This window comes from Camelus bactrianus, chromosome 18 (genome assembly GCF_048773025.1).
Source record: "Camelus bactrianus isolate YW-2024 breed Bactrian camel chromosome 18, ASM4877302v1, whole genome shotgun sequence".
Taxonomy (NCBI): Eukaryota; Metazoa; Chordata; class Mammalia; order Artiodactyla; family Camelidae; genus Camelus; species Camelus bactrianus.
The window spans coordinates 27,174,733-27,195,066 of NC_133556.1; the positions used below are offsets into that span (position 1 = coordinate 27,174,733).

The window sequence follows — 20,334 nt, forward strand, 5'->3', positions numbered from 1 at the left end:
GCTTTGAGCAGGGGAGACACACGATCCTGTTCGTGTTTAAATCAGAGACGACCAAACCACATAAAGCTGGGCAGCTGCTGATGAGATGGAAGCAGGTGATGATCCCTGAGATACCTGCATTTGTATGACAGGAGGCGGGGGGCGGGGGGGTGCACAGGTGTTTTACCTGATGTGCATGCAGACCCTGCTGACAGTGGTGGGCCCTGAGGACCAGAGAGAGAAGGACATCTCCCACTGTAGCTGTTCTGGTACTGTGGGACATTTTTACTAGGTGCACATATTACCTTTTAAAAAAACCGAGAGACAAGGAGGAATGCAGAGCAGGTGCTTAAATGAGTCTCTTTGCAGGGTGATGCAAATATTGTGGAAACAGAAGTGGTGGGTGCACAGCACCGTGAAGGCACTAAACGCCACTGAAGTGCTGACTTTAAAATGGTTAAATTCAATGTCAAAAAAGACAATAAAACAAAGTACTTCCAGGGGTGGCTACAGGTGGGGACGCAAGCTGGGACACGATTACTATGGACCAGGCCCACAAAGGGGCCCATGTGATGTGGTGGTGGGAGCAGAAGAGGGGTAGCCCAGCCTGGCTGAACTCTGGGCAGACACTGTGGCCCAGGGTTGACCCACCCTGAGGGAGGCAGGCCTCTGAAATGTCGGAGGATACAGGCCTGCACCCGTACACCCCTAGCCAGGGGATTCACTCCCCACCCAGGGAACATATCTTGCCCAATTCTGGCCTGTCACTGATGTCAACCACAAGATGGTCCTAAGCACACTTACAGTAAGAAGTCATTACGGGGAATGTTGGGGGCATCCTCAACCACAGGCCCCAGGAACACACAGTCACATGAGATCAGTGCACAGCCATCTCCCTCCTAGGGTTATCCGACAGGCCTCAGCACAGGTGGGACCACATAGGGCTCCTGCTTCTCACAGTCTGAGTCTCTAGGGGAGGGATGGGGACACTGGCAAAGTGTTAGGTCCACAGGGACCTCAGGGGAAGGGTCCAGGGCTTGGGGCATGAAGCCCACTAAGGGATGGGGAAATGGCCCAGAGGCAGAGGCTCTTGGTTCAGAAGAGAAACTGAAAAACAGCTGGCGGCAAAGAGCCGACTGGAGGCCAAGTCTCTTTTCCCTACAAGATCAGGACTTCTTCAACTTGGGCCAGGCCACCTAAGGGTGGCAGCAGAAAAGTGCTGACAAGAATGCACAGGTCTCGGGAGGCAACTGCAAAGGAAGAGGGAGCAGCAGGAGTGCGTGTCCACCAGCGTAAGAGGAATGGGAGGCGAGAGCAGGGCAGGAAGGATGGGAGGGCCGCTGGCAGTCCTCCAGCACTGGGAGGAACCGGCAAGACGGACGTGCGCACAGGCCACAGAGAAAGTAGGTCTTATGTTCTCCCTGATGTTATATATGTACACCCAATTAAAACACAAGGTATTAGAAAAGACATAAATATTGACTTCTATAAACTTCCAGGTAAAATGTTCTCATTTGGAAGGGGTATGACTTTGGACACTGAATTTTACACCTGACAGGGATGCATGCAATTCTTGGCTGAGAAGTTTGGACCATGATTCCTGATGGCCATTCCTCACATTTATGGAGCACGTCCATGTGACAGGCGCCGGGAACAAGAGTAAACAAGACAGATCAGGGAAAGACTTGGCTGGCACTCGTCAAAGGAGAAAAGCAGCTGGGTATCTCTCTCTGTAATGGAGAAACTTCTCAGCATGGATCACGATCAGCTACTGCAGCCCCTTAAATTCACGTCCAGTGCTTCCTTCTCCTTGGATGTTGTCCGTCCTGGAGATAATGCACTCAGGAACCCCCACCTCACGGAAACGTTTCCATATCAAGTATTTCACACTGATGTTGATCCATTTGTTTATTTAGGACTCAAATTAACACTGACCAAACATATTACTAAGTCACTTATTTTCACTTTTCCAAAGTTAGATTTTGCTTCAAAGCCACACATTCACTCACTACATATATCTTCACAAGGTCCTTGGAATTTCTATTACATTCATTGAAATGCTCCACAATGTCAGCCCAGCAATCCATTTTTCAACCAATAACTATCCTACGTAAGAACAAGAGAGTAAAATTAGTCACACAACTTTTTTTCTCTTCCATCTTTAGCTTGCAAGCTTTTGACAAAACATGTCCTTAGCCAGTCAATGCACTTCAGGAAGTAATAGGACAGAGATGTGTCCCTCCGTCTTCACGGGAAGATAAAAACAGGGGACAGGACAGCTTGGATTGTGTGAACTTCCCCGTGCTATCGATGGCACCGATGGATGAGATCAGACCCGTAGGCTGCCTCTGGCCAGGGGCGCTTATAACTGGCAAACCGAGCTGAGCAGCCATGCCTGGGGCTTCAGCGATCTAAAGCAGAAGCCTTTTGTTTGTTGTGTTCTGTCATGACATGGGTCAGAGTGTCTGCATGACAGTGGGTCCACTGATTCTGCTTCCTCTGTCCCAAGCACGGCCTTGATAAATTCCATATGGTCACGTGAAATGGGGTCCTCTGCACATGTGGGAGGCATTTCAGCCCTAGCGACAGTAATGTGACACTGCACCTAACAGTTTCCGGCACAATCTGACCTGAATATAACAAAGGTCATGCTTTTTTTCTTTTTTTGACAGCAGGCTATTTTTTAAAATCCACACACTTTTCTATTAACTTGACAGCATAGTGTGAAGCACCTGTGAGGCAGTCTCAGCACTGCTGCCTCACTTGGTAACCTCTTCTGCAAACAGGACATTTTGGGGAGGACAATCAAGACATATGAATTCATGTTTGAGACATTCGCTGTACTGCCTGGCCATTTTTTTTTGACCAGTGTTAGTCTTGTGTATTTGATGACATTCAGGATTTAAATAAAATGTGGGAAAGGAAGTATCTATAAAAATTAAATCTATTGCTGGAACAAAAAAGGGAATCTGAATAAAGACTGTAGTTTACGTTTCTAGCATCATACTAATATTAATTTCTTAGTTTTGATAAATGTGAGCTGTTAACTCTGGGGGAAGCTGGGGAGGGTATGTAGGAGGTTGGTACCATCCTGGAAACTCCTCTGTAAATCTAAAATTATTTCAAAATAAAGTTATAAAAATAATCTATGAAATATAAAATATGTAAGGAGAGTATAATAAAGGCTTTGTCACTTCAGGAAATGGATAAGAGGAAGTTGAAGTTCTTCTGAAATCTTCAGAAGTGTTAAAAATAAGTTGCCTTGAAAAAGTAAAAAAATTTAAGCATGGAACTTAAACAAATAGGAAAAATTGAAATACTAATTTTAATTAAATAACTAAAACTGAAAAATTTATAAAATACAAATGACTTACTTTTGTATTATAAGTTATTTTTGGAAAACTGATTTTCTGAAGCCTTAAAGGCATACAGTCCACTTCGATGAATCATTTAATGGACTGGTTTAAACTATGTTCAATGTTTTGTTTTTAAAACAAACTTGCAAATGTTTCTAGAAAAACAAATGATAACTCATTATGCAATTCCATAAAACTTTGGCTAATTTTTAACATCAAAAGCTAATGATAAATAATCAGGAATAACAAAGAATATTAACAAAATAAATTATGCCGTATTTGGGAATACCTAATATCAGATAATAAGGATAATAATCACACATATCTTTTAGTTTTAGTAAATAAGTAAAAAGATATGAAATTCAAAGACAATGAGTATTTTGCATGCACATGCAAAGATCTCATGATACAGAAATTATGACTAAGCAGCAACTATCCTCTGTGGGCCAGACCTCTGGGAAGGTTGGGCAGGGGCCCTTGGGGCAGTCACAGAGAGTCCTCTGGACTTACTCACCAGCAAAAGAACACCCCGGTTCAGGAAGTTTGCAGAGGAAGCTGTGTGAAAAGTGCTCAGATATGCCTTCAGCTGCTTCTGAAAGGCTATGTTTTTAAAAGGACATCCCCGTGATAGAACACTGACAAGCAGGAGGCTGCACCCCACTTGGTGGCATGCCTGGGGGGAGCCCCTGGAGGCCCCTCTGGTTGAAGAAACCAGATTCAGATCCCTGGAGTTCATGTAACAAGACCATGTTTAATGAACACCGAAGTACAGATGAGGGCTGTGCGGGCTCAGAGGAAGGGAGACAGCAAGGGCTGCAGTGGGGGGGGGGTGCTGTGACACCACTTCCCAGAACCTCTCCCTTCCACAGGAAGTCACCGTCCCCCTCACAGCCTCTCAACAGTCCTATAGGGACAGCAGAGCAGGGTGACTGGCCCCATTTTACAGTTGGGGAAACAGTTCCAGGGAGGCTCACTGGCTTGCTCAAAGTCACACAGGGTTCCTGGTCCATCTTTCTGTACCACTATGGCCTGGCTCAGGGGAGACATGAGCAGGTGGGCAGAGGAGGATGAGAGCCCCACGGGAAGAGCAAGCAAAGTGTGGAGGACAGGGGTGTGGTGTGTGGGGACACTGACAGGGGTAGAGCCAAGTGGGAATCGACCTGAGGGGCAAGACCCCCTGGCATCTGTGGCCCAGGCTGCCCTGGTCCCGGTACAGCCGCTCGGGTGTCTGCTTCTCCCTTCTTCCCGCTGGGGTACCCAGGCCCTCAGGACCAGCTGAGGGAGGTCACAGGGTGAGAGGGCCGCTCCCTGCAATGCTCACTGGCCAGTCTTTACTTGGCACCTACTGTGCATAGGCCCAGGGTAGGGCCAGGCAGGGAGGGTGGGGGAAACCACGTTCTGTGGCCAACCACAGTACTGGCAGAGGGAGGCAGAGGGACGCAGAGGGAGAACTTGTGCTACACAGTGGGAAGAATCATGAAGGAGCCACGTGGGCAGGGAGCTGGGGAAGGTGCAGCCCCAGCGCACGGGCGTGTGGAGCCCAGTGAAGGGGAGGGGGAAGGGCTGGGAGAGGAGAATGCCCCTGAGGGGTCTAGATGGGATCCTGGGGCCCAGGTCACTGCAGCAAAATGGGGCAGCTGCAGGGACTTGCAGGGAGCTAAGGAGGCCCCAGGCTGGAGAGAAGGAGGGCTGAAGAAGACTCCATGGGTCCAGGCTTCTCTGGGCAGGCCCCTGGAAATGGAGCTGGCTGGTTTCGGGTCAGTCAGAGGGCCCCTCCCTTGGTGGCCTCTCCAGGCATGAACACACGAGGCCCAGGAGAAGCTTCAGGCTCTGCAGAAACACAAGGATACGTCACATTCCCTCCAGCCCTTCATCCCACTGGCCCTTGGCCTCCCTCAGGAGGGGCCCAGAGCCCTGTACCAATCCTGCCCTCCTCTCTTTCACCTTGCAGTTCCTGTCCAAGAGGCAGGCCCTGGAGGCCAGCACAGGGAGGAGGGAACTGAGTCAGAAGCTCCAGGCAGATGCTCCTGTCAAGCAACAGTCCCCAGGGCACCTGTCAGCTTCTCAGGACCAATACATCTCTAGGGAACTGCCCAGCAGCAGGCCAGGCAGGGGACTGCAGAACCCGCTTGGGAGCCATGCTAAGAGGCACCAGCAGGGGGTGCCACGGACCCACACTTGGTGGCCGGATCCTTCTGCCTTTCCAGCCTCGTCCTTCCTACCCCCGCAGAACTAAGGCTCAGAGGCTGCAAGATGTCACCCTTCCCAGGCCTTGGGCATAGAATACCTACACAGAGCACAGCCAGCGCCTGAGTCCAAGGTAGAGATGGTAGCAAATATGGGCAGGTCTGAGAAGGGCCAGGAGGGACAGGCCTGGCCAGCTGAGGCCCTGGCATCACTGCCCAGCCCACTCCCAGAGCCCGGCTGCATCCTGATGGTGCGACCTATGTATGTTGGGGTGGGGTCTTCATTCACCGCCCCTTCCCTGAAGAGAGGGGCCAGCTACCACCATACCCAACGGCAGCAGCTCGGCCACTGGAGGCTTACGCCTGTCACTGAGTGTCGGGGTCTTGGAAGCCCCAGGCTTCCACAGCAGCGATGAGGAAGTTCTCAGAGCACAGCGGCTGGTTGTTGAACGTGTCGCAGTGGCCGGTGCGGCCCCGGTTCAGGTCCCCATCGATGTACAGCGCCTGGCCGCCCCCTCCACCTGTGGGATCCTCTGTCAATGGCTGCCCTCTGTCCAGCACTGCCCCAGGGGCTCTCCTCCTCCTGCTCCTGAGCATCTCTACATGGACAGGGCAGGTCCTGAAGCTGTCCCTGCCCCAGCCCTGCCAGAGGCCTCTCTCAAACCACAGGGCTGACCCTCCACTCTCCAAAGTCCCCTGGCCCTCAGCTGGGGTCCAAGCTCTAGGGTAGATCTGCTAATGAGCCCATTTCCCCAGCCTGCACCCTCATGTCCCTGCTCCCGCCCCTCGTGCCTGCCCCACCCCCCAACACTTTCTTCCTCTGCCATCATAGGGGCTCTGCCTGTCTCGCAGGTGAGGCACCTACCACTCATGTCAGCAAGGGTGGGCCCAGCGGCTTTTGCTGCCCATGACCCTGCAACCTCCACCCAGGCTGAGTGACCAAGGGCTGGCAGGAGCCCAGCTGGAGCCGGAGGGAGGCACCCACCTATGATGAGGCAATCGTTGCCCCCGGCCATGAACAAGGACTCAGTCTTGGAGGGCAGGTTGAAGTGCCGAGCAGCCAGGAATGGTGAGAGGCGGTCAGCAGGGTCTGAGGACGTGGAGTGGCAGAGTGAGGAAAGAGTGGTGGTGGGTTCCACGGACACGGGCCTGGTCAGCTCCGGGTGTTTGATGACCACCCACTCATAGCGTTGGACCTCGGGCTGCAGCTGAGGGCAAAGGGGCAGCACAAGGAGCTGGCACCAGCCCTGCAGAGCCCCTTCTGCCCACTTTTCCTCACAATCCATCATCAGCACCCTCTCCGTGTGAGGCCCTGAGCCAGGGGCTGGGAGATGGCACCGCACGCGCGGGTAAAGGCCTGCCTGCTCTCGTGGCACTCATGGTCTAATGATCACCAGCCAGAAGGGAACAGGGAGGTACCTGTGTGGTAACTGCTATGACGAAAGTAAACAGGATCACATGAGTGGGGGTGACGTGGGGTTGGGGGTCAAGCCTGTCGACCCAGTAACTCCCGCAGGGAGACTCACTCACCCTAAACACGAAGCATTCTCCGGTCCCAAAGAAGCCCAGTTTGCCTCCAAACTTATTCCTCTCACTCCAGTCTGTTGACAGGTAAGCTCCACACACCTGGGGAGAAAGGCTCAGGGTGAGGCTGCACCCTGCTTAGGGCCTGCTGGGGGACCATGGTACAGCTGGGGGGTACTGTTGTCACAGCTCCACCCTCACCACTTGAGGGCTAGGGGTGGAGAGTAGTATGGGAAAGTCAGAGTTTGTAGGTGTGAGCCGGCAGTGAGAGTGGGAGGACTGCCTCGGCCACCATTAGCTTCCTGGGGATATTTTCATTTCCCTCTTTGGCCCTAAGGCATGGGGGTAAGCTCCATGTCCACACTCGGGTTGTGGCATCAGCCCCAGGGAGGTGACTCAGATGGAAACTTTCAGGAGGTACCCTTGCTCAGGAAACATTTCCCAACCCCAGCATCAGCCAACAAAATGCTCGATTAGAGAGTCACTTCTTTAAGTGGCACAGCGTTTGCACAAAGTATCTGACAATCAGTCACCTGCTATGATGCAGATGCCCAGGCTCCTGCTGGCAACCCGGATGCAGAGTCTGGAATGAGGTGAGGGACCTATAACTCCCACTGGTGTAGGTCTGGGAGCCATTGAACAAGGAGCCTCTAATGCAAGCAGAAGCCCCTAGGATGGGGGCACATGAGCTCTGACTTTTCTAGACATCTCAGGGTACTTTCCAGATGCCAGCTACTGCAGAAAGCCAGGCCCTGAGCACTACTTGTCAGGGGGTGGAGGCAGGTAAAGGCAGACGACTCATCTGGCACTGCTGCTGCAAAAAGAGGCAGGGCCTCACTCACAACGCATTTCTGCAAAGCTCCTCTAAACTGCCAGGCTGTTTCAGTAGTGGCCTGGACCCCCAGGGGAAACAGGGAGGCCCTGAGTACTTGGTGGTCACATGAGGAGGCTGGATTCGCCTCTCTGTAGAGGGCCAGCCCTGCTCTGCACCCCAAAGCGCAGGAAGCCTGGGTTGGGGGTACAAGGGAACACCCACCCTCCTTGGGGCATGAGAGCAGCAGATTCCTCAGAGCTTATCAGAGGCCAGGAGCCCAGGCTCCTTCTGGTCCCTCCTCACCTCCTTTTGCGTGGTCTTGATGAGCAGGAGGGTGGGCTCATGTCCTTCACACTGGAAATAGAACCTGGGGGCAGAGATCACACATGCCAGACCTGATGGCAGCCATCACCCTGGCACCCCTTCCCCAGCACCCACAGTGTCTGAGAAACTCAGGCTGTCTGGGGGTGGACCAACCTGGGAACTGCTTTTCCTCACCTACTCACAGAGCCAGGCACTGTGGGCAAGAACTGCAACACCTTGGCCTGGGCACTTTTCTCAGCTAAGATGGAGCACTGGCCAGGAGGCCTGCAGGCCAAGCGGTCAGAGGCCCCAGGATTCTCGGCCTGGTATGATGCAGAGGAGAAGCTGCACAGTGGACAGAGCCAAACATCAGGCGCTTCAGGGAAGCAAGAACCAGAGGAACAGGTCCCTGCTCTAGGAAAGCTCAGAACGTCCTTGGGAGCTGGGCAGCACCGGAAAGCATGTGAGGAGGCCTGAGGCTGCCACTGTGATGGTGCCAGGTGCCCAGGACTTGGCTGGCATCCCTGATGGCCCTGCTAGGCCATCCCTCAGCAGGCCTCCCACACTGCAGAGGTGAGAGTCAGGTAAATACAGCTCTAGCTACGCCATAATGTTTGTGGGGTCATAGACAGTATCTGCCATGTGGGCTGGGCCAGCTCCACCTGTGTCATCCCCTGCAGGGTCACCTGTGACCCGAGCCAGAGCTTCTGAGGCCACCTGTCATTTAAGGCTCTAAGGGGGTGGTCCTACCTGGTAGAGTGACCTTGAGAGACAGTGGGCCCTGGGGGAACCCGGCCAGAATGCCCTGGACGTTGCCAGGGCCTGGCACAGGCACTACCCACAGGGCTGACCTGGCCTACAGACTGATGGAGTCGGGGTGGAGCAGTAGTGACCAAGGCCTGTTGCCTCCAGCTATCCTCTCTGACAGTTCTGAAAGCTCCCTCTGCAAAGTCTGCCTCCTGTATCACCACATTACCTACATGGGGGCCTGGACCCCTGAAGTTTGTGTGGTCCAGGAGTAAGAAAAGCCCAGAAAAGGGGCTCCTAATTCTAGGGTCCCCCACAAAGAGGGAGGATGCCCACGTTCAGAGGCCCATTTCCAGCTACCACTGTGACCTCCCGGAAGCGTGGGCAGGGTGAGAAGCTGGGCAGCCCCTCAGCTCACTCAACCCCTTCCACACTGTCCATCTGGCCCTCGGAGCCCAGGCTTCAGGGCCTTGGGAGGGCAGGCCCAGACTCCTCCGGCCTCCTGGGCGTTACCTGGTCAAGCTGTACCCGTGCTGCAGTGAGGAGAAGAGCAGGAGGGGCTGGCAGAGGGCGAACCGCTCAGGGACCCACGACCAGATGTCTCTCATCTCCTTCACGCTAACAATCTCCGAGTGGAAGTTCTCCGCGTGAACAGCCAGGTGCACAAACTGCCTGGGGAGAGTGGGGAGAAGTTCAGAGCACAGATCTGATCCCAGCCCTGGCCGGTCCCCTACCCTGGAGGTATGCAGAGCCTCTCATGGGAGTCAAGACTAAAGTAAACTTCTCACCTATTCAGCCAGGTCAGAGCCTGGTTCTAGATGCCCTCAGGGAGACACGGGGTGGAGCTGTCCCATAGAGCCCCGCTCCCATCCCGTTACAAAGAGGGGAGAGCACCCAGCCCCGGTGGGGACAAAAGCACCTTTTCTCTCAGAAATGGGACAAAGCAAGTCAGCTCCAGCAAGACAATGCTTCAAGGCCAGCCAAGCACCAGCAGGCAGGCAGGCAGACAGGCAGGCAGACAGAAAGACAGAAGCCAGCCCTGAGAGCCAGAGCAAACAGCCAGGCCCTGGGACAGCCAGGCTGGAAGACAGAGATAAGCCAAGTGTGGAGACATGGTTTCCAGACCTACCTTTTAGAAAGTGAAACACTGAAAAACAGGAGGAAGCAATGGACATGGAAAAGAGGAAGAAAAATAAAACAGACAAGGAGGTTAGTGGCAAGTACTGATGCCCAGGACATGCCTGCCTTTGGCCCAAGAGAAAGGCCTCCACGTCTACAGCACCGTCACAGCGCCTGCCGCTGAGAAGGTCTCAGGACACATGGGCCCTTCCCAGGCCTGCTCCCCAGGGGGCTGTGCCAGGCAGCCAGGAGAACAGCCAGCAAGAGAGCCCGGAGCTGGAGTGGTGGAGCAAGTGCTCTAAAATGACTCAAGGAGTCAGCCTGGCTCACTGCTGGGCCTTCTGGTGCCATGGGCAGCATCCAGCTTCCATCCCAGCCAGAGGCCCCATGCCCAAGGACAGCACCCTGTACCTTCAGCAGCCTGTGACTATAGCCAGGTAGGTCTTTCTCCTTTCCTGTGGTTTTCTACCTACGCATGGATGGCTGGCCGGCCAGCTGGCTGGCCATAGGCAGAGCCAGAGGCTGGCCGGACAAGCTCACACCTCAAGCCCCCAGTATGCATTCCGCCAAAGCCCCGCCCCACCCAGGCCCTGGTGCCCTGCCCTGAAGCTGGCCACACCTGTGGCCCCAAGGGACCTGCCTACCTCTTCTGCTTGACAGTGATGCCCTTCTGCTTCAGAGCTTTCTCATTGGCCATCTGCAGGAGCTGAATCTCCTTCCGAGAGAAGAGGCGGATGGCAAATGCTTTCTCCAGCAGCTTCTCAGGAGACACAGTCTTGGCAATGTCCTTGACAAAGGTGCGGATGTCCTGCTTCACGTTGTCTGACTCGAGCAGCTGCCCAGCTCTCACCTTGTGGAAGAATTTGAGGATGGCCAGTGCGACGCGATACAGCACCTTGTAACCTTCCACCAGGAAGACGTCAAAGACGCGAGCAAAGTAGCTGAGGGGCAGCTCCCCAAACAGCCAGCGCTGCCAGTCCGCGTATACCTGCAGGACGTCCTCGGACACAGCCACCATCAGCTTGTGGGCTGCCTGGCAGTACTTGTTCACCAGGTCCCCGAATGTCATGCAGGAAGACTCGAAGGCCAGGAAGCTCTGGTCAATCAGCTTCTTGCTGGGGTCGTTGCAGGCCAAGATGCGGCAGGCCTTCTCGAAGCACTCGGCCTCGTCGATGCTGTAGTGGAGCAGCAGGGCCACGACCGCAGGCAGGGCAGGACAGAAGGAGATGTCCGGGAACTGGTTGGCGATGCACAGCAGGATCTTACGCACAGCGCCCTCGCCCCGCGTGTTCAGGCAGTAGCTGGGCACCTGCGTGTTGTCCACAAACTCAGGCAAAGGCAGGCTGCCACTGCTGTGCTTGCCCACGATCTTACCAACAATGTCACTGTACACACTGGCATCGGGGGTGACTGTGCGGCAAGGGATGTCCCGGATCAGGCGCTGGTACACCTTTCCCCGTAGGGCGTAGCTGCGGGCCCAGTAGCCCTGGCGCGCCAGCTGCTTCAGCTCCTGCAGTTCGGTGCAGCTCAGCTCCTTGGGCCCCAGGTCCTGGATGGCGGTGTCCATCTTGTTTTTGTCCACAAAGCAGTTGTACCCTGGGGAGTCCATCGTGCAGGGTGTGCCTGTGAGGAGGCTCTGGGCTGCTAGGAGGGGGCAAAGAGCAGCTAAACCCAGCAGCCCCCTCTCTGAGGCTCTTCTGCTAACCTGTTTGCCATGCTATATCCTGTAGGATTAAAAGCCATGCTTAATACATGTATATGAAGGTTCACATTTTTAAAAAACAGGTTTTTGTTTTAATCTTTTTTATAAAGTATCAGAAAGGCTTCCATTTAAGGTAAGTGGATATTCTGAGAATTCACTATGAACTCTGGAGTATAACTTCTTTCCCTGGGGCTTATGAAGCTACTGAATAGGTCACACAGATTCTGGGTAGTGAGAGGCAGGCTAGAGATGAGTTTCTGAAAGGGCTTTGAGAGTCTGACCCTGCTGAAAACAACTCTCTGTCCCAGGGGTGGGTGGCCCACAAGGCTCCCACACTTCACCCTGTGGCCTGTGGGCCTTCTGAAGAGGAGCTACTAGTCAAGAAGACTCCATTAAGCCAAGAGATGCTGCGTTTCAGTTCTCAAAGGCTTCAGGCCTTCAACTGGTTTGCATCATGAGGAAGACACACACCTACTCTGCCAGCCGTCCCTGGGTTGGAATTTGGAGGCCAACATTTTTAATGTTCTAAAAATACCAGCTTAGTTTCAGGCAGGTATTTCAGAGAAGAATCATTGGTGGTGAGTAGACATGAGGGCTGAACAATAAATGGAAGGCATTACAGCTTCAAAATCAGACATTTCTGCGTCCAAATGAGCCAGAAGTATGGGGGATTTGGTGCTGCCTCTCCATTATAGGCAACTAATGAGATTCATGCAGACATTAAAAAAATGGGTAAAATGTGCTATCTGGGACTCCGGCTGCATGTGGACAGTGAGATAGAAGCCTACCGTTCAGAACACCACAGTTTAACATCTGTTTTTGCCAAAGGCTACTGCTGTCAGCACAAAAGACAACAGTCTGCCTGCGTACCTCAGACTAACCTTTCTGCCTGCGATGGTACAAATGTCAAGATATCACAAGGGTTTGCTTCAGTGAGTTCTGGTAAATGACCAGATCATTCCAGTTTCTCCTGCATCGAAAACATTCATCTGAAAATATAAAAAGCAAGTAATACTTTAAAAACATTAAGCTGAAAGAACTGTAATGTAAAGCCTCTATGAGTCAGGTGTCTTGAGAAAGCACCTTGATGTGGTGCTTTTTTTATTGTGTTAAAATATGCATAACAAACTTTAACCGTTTTTAAACAGTTCAGTGGCATTAAGTACATTCACAATGTTGTGCAACCATCACCACCATCCATCTCTAAAACTTTCTCATCTTCCCAAATGGGAATTCTGTGCCCATTAGATACTCACTCTCCATTCCCTCGCCCCCACTCCTGGCACCTACCACTCCACCTTCGAAGAACTGGACCACTCCAGGTACTTCACACTAGTGGAATCTTACAGTATTTGTCCTTCCTTGTCTGGCTTATTTCATTGATCACAATGTACTCAAGGTCCACCTATGTTTATAGCATGTATGAGAATATATTTTAGGTTTACAGTAAAATTGAGAGGATGGTAGAGATTTCCCACACACCCTCTGCCCCACACAGGCACAGCCCCCCATTATCAACATTCCCCACCAGATGGTACATTTGCTACAGCTGATGAAATTACACTGACACATCACCCAAATCTATAGATTAATGAGGGTCCATTCCTGCCTGCACATTCTATGAGTTTGGACAAATGTAAACTGATATGTATCCTGATTATAGTATAATTCAAAGTATTTCTGCTGCCCTAAAAATCCTGTGCTCCACCTATTCATCCCTGCTCACCCCTCACCACCAGAATTTCATTCCTCATTATGGTTAATAATATTCCATTGTATGGATAGAACACATTTTGTTTATCCACTCATCTGTCAATGGACTTTTGGGTTTTTCCACCTTTTAGTTGTTGTGAATAATACTGCTGTGAACATGGCTGCGCAAGTATCTGTTCAAGTCCCTGGACATATATCCAGTGACACTGTTTTTACAGGGATCCTTCTGCAGAAAACATTAATTAAAATAAGATTTGTGATATCTACTTAACATGTCCCAGTAGAAAAGCCTTGCCCACAAAAGGACCTGCTGCCAGTGCTGGAACCCTCTTCCCCAGAAGAAAAGAAACCCAAATGGCAGTTGGTTTGTTTGCTCTGTCCTGGGCTGGACAGCAGGAGGGGCTCCCCCTCCCAGGTTTGAAGGCCAGGCCAACAGGCCCACTCGCATCCCCATGGCCACGCCCAGGCCCAGCACTCCATGATCTTCCATGGATAAGTTACCTATAGAGTTTATATCCTTCATTCCAGGCTCTGAGTCCGCTAGCCTCTGGGGGGACCCCAGGCCTATCCTGCTTGTGGGAATAGAACCTGCTCCTGTTCAGGGCAATAAACATGTTTATAAACAGAACAAGAGCTGGGCAGGACAACACCAACCCTCACTCGACTGGCTTCAGATTCGGGTTGAATATTAAACTGGAAACTCCAAAAACGATTAGTGCACCTTGCAAATTCCTTCAGAAAGGGCCTTCAGGGAGAAGTAGGCCTATGGTTTTATTTGCTGCAGCAAGCGGGCCTGGGAACACACTGGATTCGGAGGGACTCCAAGGCAAAGACATTTGCAGAAGACCCTGAAGAAGCCCCACCAGATCTCTGCAGGCTCCCACCCGAAAAGATAGCATGGTACTTCCGGAGCAGAGCAAACAAGGCTCGTGATGACCTCCTCAGGCATCTATAAAACCAGGGATCAGGGTAGATTTTTTATTTGCTTATATATGTGAATGCATAATCACGATAAAGTCAAATAATACAAAATTATAGAGTAAAAATGTAAAGTCCTGTTTAAGCTACCCCTCAATCCTCTTCCCTCTTCTAGCTAAAACAATCACCATTCACATTTTAGTGCACATCGTTCAAAACCTTTTCTTGCATTTACATGCACACACATTCAGACCCCAGTGAGACTGTTTAAGCTGGCTATTGGGAAGGGAAAGTCAGGAGGTGGGAAACAGACCAAAACCTAAAGTCATCCGGGTTGGACCTGCACGGTCTAGAAGTAAGTTTCAGAACTGAAGCAATACCCTCCCCTAGTTATTCTGTCTGCAGTTTGTGGCTGTCACACAACACTGTCCACACTTCCTGCTCCCTTGTGGAAACAAGGCTTCACCTGTTCCCCACAGCCTCCAGCTCCTGACAAAGGTGCCAGGCCTGGGAAGGAGGCCATGCTTCCTGGTCGGCACCAGGCGGTCGGGAGTAGAGAAGCAAGGCAGGAGTCAATGTGGGAAATGATTGAATTTAAAGTCAGACAGGCTGAGCTTCAAAGTCCAGCTTTGCTATCTGTCTGGCCGAACCTCAGATAAGCCATGCCTCTCCCCTGAACAGCAGCTGCCTGTCTCTAAACGGAAGTGATGAATACGAACCACCCAACAGACATGAATCCCCAAGCAACACCTGAGGGTCGAGTTCTTACTCTGGACTCACTGACTCGGGCACGGGTGGCAGCCCACTCTCTTTCTCATGTACCTTTGCCTCCTTGGCAAACCAGGGCAGACAGCCAGCAGGCTGGCCGCTCTTCCCAGCCAGCAGAGCCCTACCAGCAGGTGCCCTGGAAAACCCCTTTCCCTTGGCCTCAGGAGGGGAGGGAGGGAATGAATCCTAACCACAAACACTGCACTCACCTTAAGGCCACACACACACACACACACACACACACACACACACACACACACACACACACACACACCCCTAGTCTCAAGTTCACTGTGGAAGATTGGGGGTGGGGGCAGGGCTGGCTCTCTGTAGTGGCATCTCTCCACCAGCCCTGTGGGAGAAGGCTGGCCCCACCTGCCTGCAGCTCCCTCAATTTGGAATGTAGGAAGGAACTTTGTGTTTTTTGTCCTCAGCTTTGGGCCTAACCTGCAATTCTGGGAAAACAGGAAAAATTCCCCTTAACACCCCGTTAAACTCACAAGAATTGCAGACAGTGATCAGATAGGGACACCACACAGCATGTCTGGAGGGCGGTGGCTACTTTAGCTGGGATCTTCAGGGTGGACCTCTCCCAACTTGAGCTGAAGCAATAAGGAAGCAGACGGAAGAGCTGAGGAAAAGTCACCCTGGACAAAGAGAAGAATGAGTGCAAAGGCCCTGAGGTAGGAACAGGCCTGGTGTGCTCCAGGAAGAGGAGGGCATCCAGTGTGGCCAGAGCACAGTGTGCGAGGCAAGAACAGTGGAAACAACCACGGGCTGGATCGTGCATAGGGAGGAGTCTGCATTTTATTCTAAGTGCAGTGGGACTCAGAGAAGGGATGTGATCCAACGGATGTGCTTAAAAGCCAATTGTGAGGATTAACTGAGACTGTTTATAGAAAGCACTCAGTCCAGCCTGGCACGCCAGGGCAGCTCAGATGTCCCAAGGGCCTCTTACCATTACTGCTCCTTGGGGTCCCCTGGCCTGGCACTGGCTCTGGGATGTCTGTGGAGTGATGGGGTCTGGTGAGTCAATGCCCCACCAGTCCTGTGGAGGAGCCTGAGCATGCCCCCTCCGTAAGGGGGAGGCACAGCCACAGGAGGCTGCCACCAAGGTTCTCTCACACAGCCCCACGAAGGTCCCCTGCTCCCTTTGGAATGACCCCTTCAAATGGCCTCTTTGAGGGACCTACCTCCCCTTCCTGCCTGTGCTGCTGCTTCCTGACCCCGTAAGCCCCTTCCAGTGACCCTCGTGTTCCTTTCCCACACACATACTATACCAGTTTTGAGAGTTTAGGCTACCTAATGGAAAGCAAGTATTTCTTTAAAAGAAAAATAAAAACCTAAGTGGAAATGAATGACATCTACTTCCCTGAAATGTTATCTTGCTGTGCCAGCGACAGCTCCCTCCAGCTTCCCATCCTGTGGTGATGACCAGTGCACCCTCCAGCCCAAATACATGGTCCTGGGTCTGCCAAGAGCAAGTTCACATCAGTCTCTAGAGAGGTCTGAAGTGTTAGCAGCCCCTTCAGCGGCTCCTGGCCTGCAGCCACACAGGCCCTAGGCAAAAGCAGCCTTTCTGAGGAGCGGAGTTCCTGTGAGATGATGTTTTGAAAACAAGAAAACCCCATGGGAGCTCAAATAAACCTCAACTCTGCCCTCCCCCCAAATTTGGGTGAACCCCCAAAGTGTGCCCACAGAAAGAGGGAGGCGGCCAGCTGGGGTGGAAAGAGCCCAGCCCCATCCCCGAAACTGTCAGCTCTGCTCCATCAGGTGTGCAGCCCTCACAAGCAGATTTCCAACCAGGAACAGACAGGAGGAGAAAGGATGTGCAAGAAAGGACAAGACCTCACTATGGGCAGTGGGGCAAAAGACAGCCAGGACCATGCCACTGGTTAAGCAGGACCCCTCCTGCACCCTTCTTCAAGGACTGCTGAACACAAATTCCACCTCCAGGTGATTTAGCCTCTCATTCCCGTCTCCTCCAATCCTGAGGACAGTCTCGTGGCACAGGGATTCGTTCCACTTCACAGATGAGGAAAAGGAGATACAGAGAGGCACCTGAGTGTCCCCGGCATAGGGAGAACCAACCCTGATCTGTCAGCCTTCAGAGTGATCACAGAGGCCATAGTGTCCTCTACCTAGCTCCCACCTCAGGAGCACAGGCCACCCAGGGTGGTCAGCCCCGCCCACCTTCCCTCTTCAGCCAGTTCATGGCTGGCTTCTCAATGCCACGCTGCTGTCTCAAAACACCACCCTGGATCCAACGAGTCACGAGACCTCTGCCTTTCTCACGGCTTATGTGGGGAACATGATTTTCCCAAACAATTGGATTTGAAAACAAACTTGCTTTCATGTGACAAACAGACCCTCACATTTAAGCCTGGGCGATTCCATCTTAACCACCTGACAACAATGGGTGCCATGTCTCCCTTATAGGCTGCCTCTCCCGGAGGGCCCAGCACTCCATTACAGCTCCCCTTGCCCCAAACTTCCATTCATCTGACAAACTTCTATTCAGTTGCCTTTTCTGGGCAGGGCACCAGGGATATGAGAGTAAAAGATGGCTCTCAAGACCAATGATGACAGCACACACAGTCAGACCAGGCAGGGTGCTGGTGACCACCAAGGCAGGGCTCTGACTCTGCATGAGCACTACAGAAGGGGCAATGCTACCCTGAGTGCATAAAGATGGGGGTGGGGACAAAAGCATAAGGGAAGGCATGGCAAACTGTGGAGCTTCAGGCAGATGACGTGGAGTGGCTGATGGTGGGATGAGAGGGGGCCAGCGGCCTTGCATGCCACTTGCACTAGGAGACTGGACATCACCCCTACACAAGAGGGAGCAGGAGGAGAAAAGCCTAAGCAGAAGGTGACATGATTAGATCTGCATTTTAGAAAAATCCCCCTTGTGGCCATGGAGGAAGGAGGGCAGAGTCCAGAAGTGGGGGCAGAAGGAGGGCTGGGCTGAGGCTGACCACAGAGGATGAAGATGGGGTGGATTCCACCAGATGAGGTGACCTGATGTTGGGGGGCACAGACCCAAGCAATGAACAGAGAATTCCAGTCCAGCGGTGGGGTTTTGGTGGGGCAACACGCAGCAAGAGGTAGCCCTGTGCAGAGGGAGGTTGGTGCTCACCATGATGCCTGCCCGCTCCCATGACCCCTGCCCAGCCCAGCCTGCCTAGTCTCCCCCACCCCTTGGCTGCAGTTCAAGGACCCAGGGCTCAGCCTGGCTGGGCCTTAGTCACTATGCCACAGGACAGGGTGGCTTCACTGTTGTGTCTCAGTTCTTCCCCTCTAGTCTGAGCAATTCCACATCTGTTTCCTGGGAGTGAGACCAGGAACAAAGAAGAATAAGGAGGCTCCAGCCCTGCAGACTGGTCAAGAACAGGACAATGGGCAGGAAGGAGGAGCAGTGAGGTGCTCAGTCCCAGGCTTGAGAATCTCCACTAGACTAAGAAATGCACAATCCTCTCAGGAAGTTTCCCCAGAGTGAAATTCAGAGCATGTGCTATTCAGCTAGCTCCTCAACCTCAGAGACCACCAGTCCCCAGACAGGATGCAGAAGAATGACAGATTCTTCGACACCTAGTGGCCCTACTCCAGCCCTCAGGGTTTGTAGGGTCTGGAGGTGAGAAAAACACAGAAATTACAGGACACGGTTGCTGCCTGTTAAGATGCTCAGGGTCTGGGGACATGGGGCAGCCAGTCAGGCAGAAAACATGGCAGCAGGACAGGGAAGGAAAGATGACCCGTCTGTGGGCAGGGAGGGCTCATCCAGGTGGCTAAGCATGTGGCTCAGCTTGCAAGGTATTTGGGTAGAGGAGCAGGGCCAGTGGGACAGCCTAGGCATCTGGGCTGGTGAGTCAGGCATGGTAGCAGGTGCTCTGAGGGAGAACGTGGAAGGAAGTGGGGGCGGTTGGGAGATATCCCTGAGGCCATCCACCTATGATAGCCACAAGGGGCAGCGTGGGGCCTGGACATGACAGTAGGCCTGGAGTGGGATGCATTCTGAGACAGAGGATGAACTGCCTCTTGTTATGCTGGGACCCTTCTCTCAAGTCCAAGTCAAGTCTGACTTCCTAATGAAAGGCTCAGTCCTCCCATCCATCCTGGGGGAGAAGCCAGGGAAATACTCAACCCCACCCTTAAGAATCTGCCGGAGGCCTGGGAGACACAGCTTCAAGACTGTCTGGAACCCTGGGCTGAGGATGCTCACCTCCACACCAGAGGCCTCAGCGGTAGGATGATTCCCAATTCTGTGGATGGCTGGTGGTGTTGGTGTCACCGACTGGGGTGGCCACAGTCACTAATCCCCCATATTCCCTTACTTTGCTGCCCTGCTTTTTCCCTACTTCACCCCCAACTCCCACCTCTTTTCTTGCTCTGGAACTTGTTTGTGACAAAGAACACCCCCCGCCCCTCATTCTCTCCCTGAATGCACCCTTCCTCCAGGACAGAAAGCAATGTGCTCTCCCCATCCCCCTCCTGCTAGGGTCTCTCCCAGGCCCCCACCCCTATTCCAGCTCTTGGCCTCCTTCTCTTAGCTGCCCTCTGTGCAGGGCATTCCAGCGTCAAGTAGGCAGACCAGGCTCAAAGCTCTCCAACTTTAGAAGCCTTTACATCTCTAATGCTTTATCTACACCCCATCAGCCCAGGAAACTGCTCTATGGTGAGGACACACAAACACCTCACTGTCTCACAGTTGTCATGGAGCCATTCACTGCCCTCCTCCCACCTGCCATGATGCCACCTCCCCTCACCTACCAGTCCTTCGTGGCTTTACTTGTCTGCTCAGCCTGGATCCATCCCTCCAAGCCTCAGCTCCCATCTCTCCTGTGCTCCTGTATCAGCTACCAGGCAAAACCCCCACAAGAAGCCAGTCTGACAGCGTGCTTCTCCACTCTTGCACACCAACTGCAAAGGGGAAAAAATCAGACTACCCTGCTTGTGGCCGTCAGAGCCACCTGGCAGCCCTTCTCTCACATCTCGCCAGCACCCTCTCTGGTTCCCCGCACTAGCTTACTGCTTCACGCCTCTCACTGTCCTCCAGAAACAGGTGTCAGGAAAGAGCCTACTCTCCTCTCAGACCCTGGCCCTCAGTTTGCATTCCCCTACCCTTGATCCTGGATCTCAGCTCCTGGGGACCTGAACTCTCCTGCATCTCTAGTGCACCCTCTGCCATTACAGACAGGCCCCCAA

The 20,334-nt window shown here is 52.9% G+C and overlaps 1 protein-coding gene across 3 annotated transcripts; it reads right to left on the reverse strand.

Annotated features, from left to right (window-relative positions):
• Positions 1-1,872: 1,872 nt before the first annotated feature.
• TBC1D24 (TBC1 domain family member 24) lies at positions 1,873-11,637 on the reverse strand. 3 transcript variants are annotated; one of them, XM_045512789.2, is made up of 8 exons: positions 10,673-11,637; positions 10,039-10,056; positions 9,423-9,581; positions 8,163-8,226; positions 7,052-7,147; positions 6,507-6,729; positions 5,883-6,042; positions 1,873-5,165 (listed from the first exon to the last, which is right to left on the reverse strand). In XM_045512789.2, exons 1-7 carry the CDS (start codon positions 11,635-11,637, stop codon positions 5,888-5,890), a joined length of 1,680 nt encoding a protein of 559 aa, XP_045368745.2. In that variant the 3' UTR covers positions 1,873-5,165; positions 5,883-5,887. The 3 variants fall into 3 exon arrangements, with proteins under 3 accessions (XP_045368745.2, XP_045368742.2, XP_045368746.2); XM_045512786.2 differs by having other exon boundaries at positions 5,850-6,042; XM_045512790.2 differs by lacking the exon at positions 10,039-10,056.
• Between the last annotated feature and the right edge of the window lie 8,697 nt (positions 11,638-20,334).

What these genes read in the sequence shown, in the direction of transcription:
- TBC1D24 (XM_045512789.2), bottom strand. Translation starts at nt 11,637, where the DNA reads ATGGACTCCCCAGGGTACAACTGCTTTGTGGACAAAAACAAGATGGAC. An exon ending in CACGGGTACAGCTTGACCAG is followed by an intron (nt 8,227 to 9,422) that starts GTAACGCCCAGG and finishes CTCTGCCCCCAG; the next exon opens with GTTCTATTTCCAGTGTGAAG. An exon ending in CAACGATTGCCTCATCATAG is followed by an intron (nt 6,043 to 6,506) that starts GTGGGTGCCTCC and finishes AGGATCCCACAG; the next exon opens with GTGGAGGGGGCGGCCAGGCG.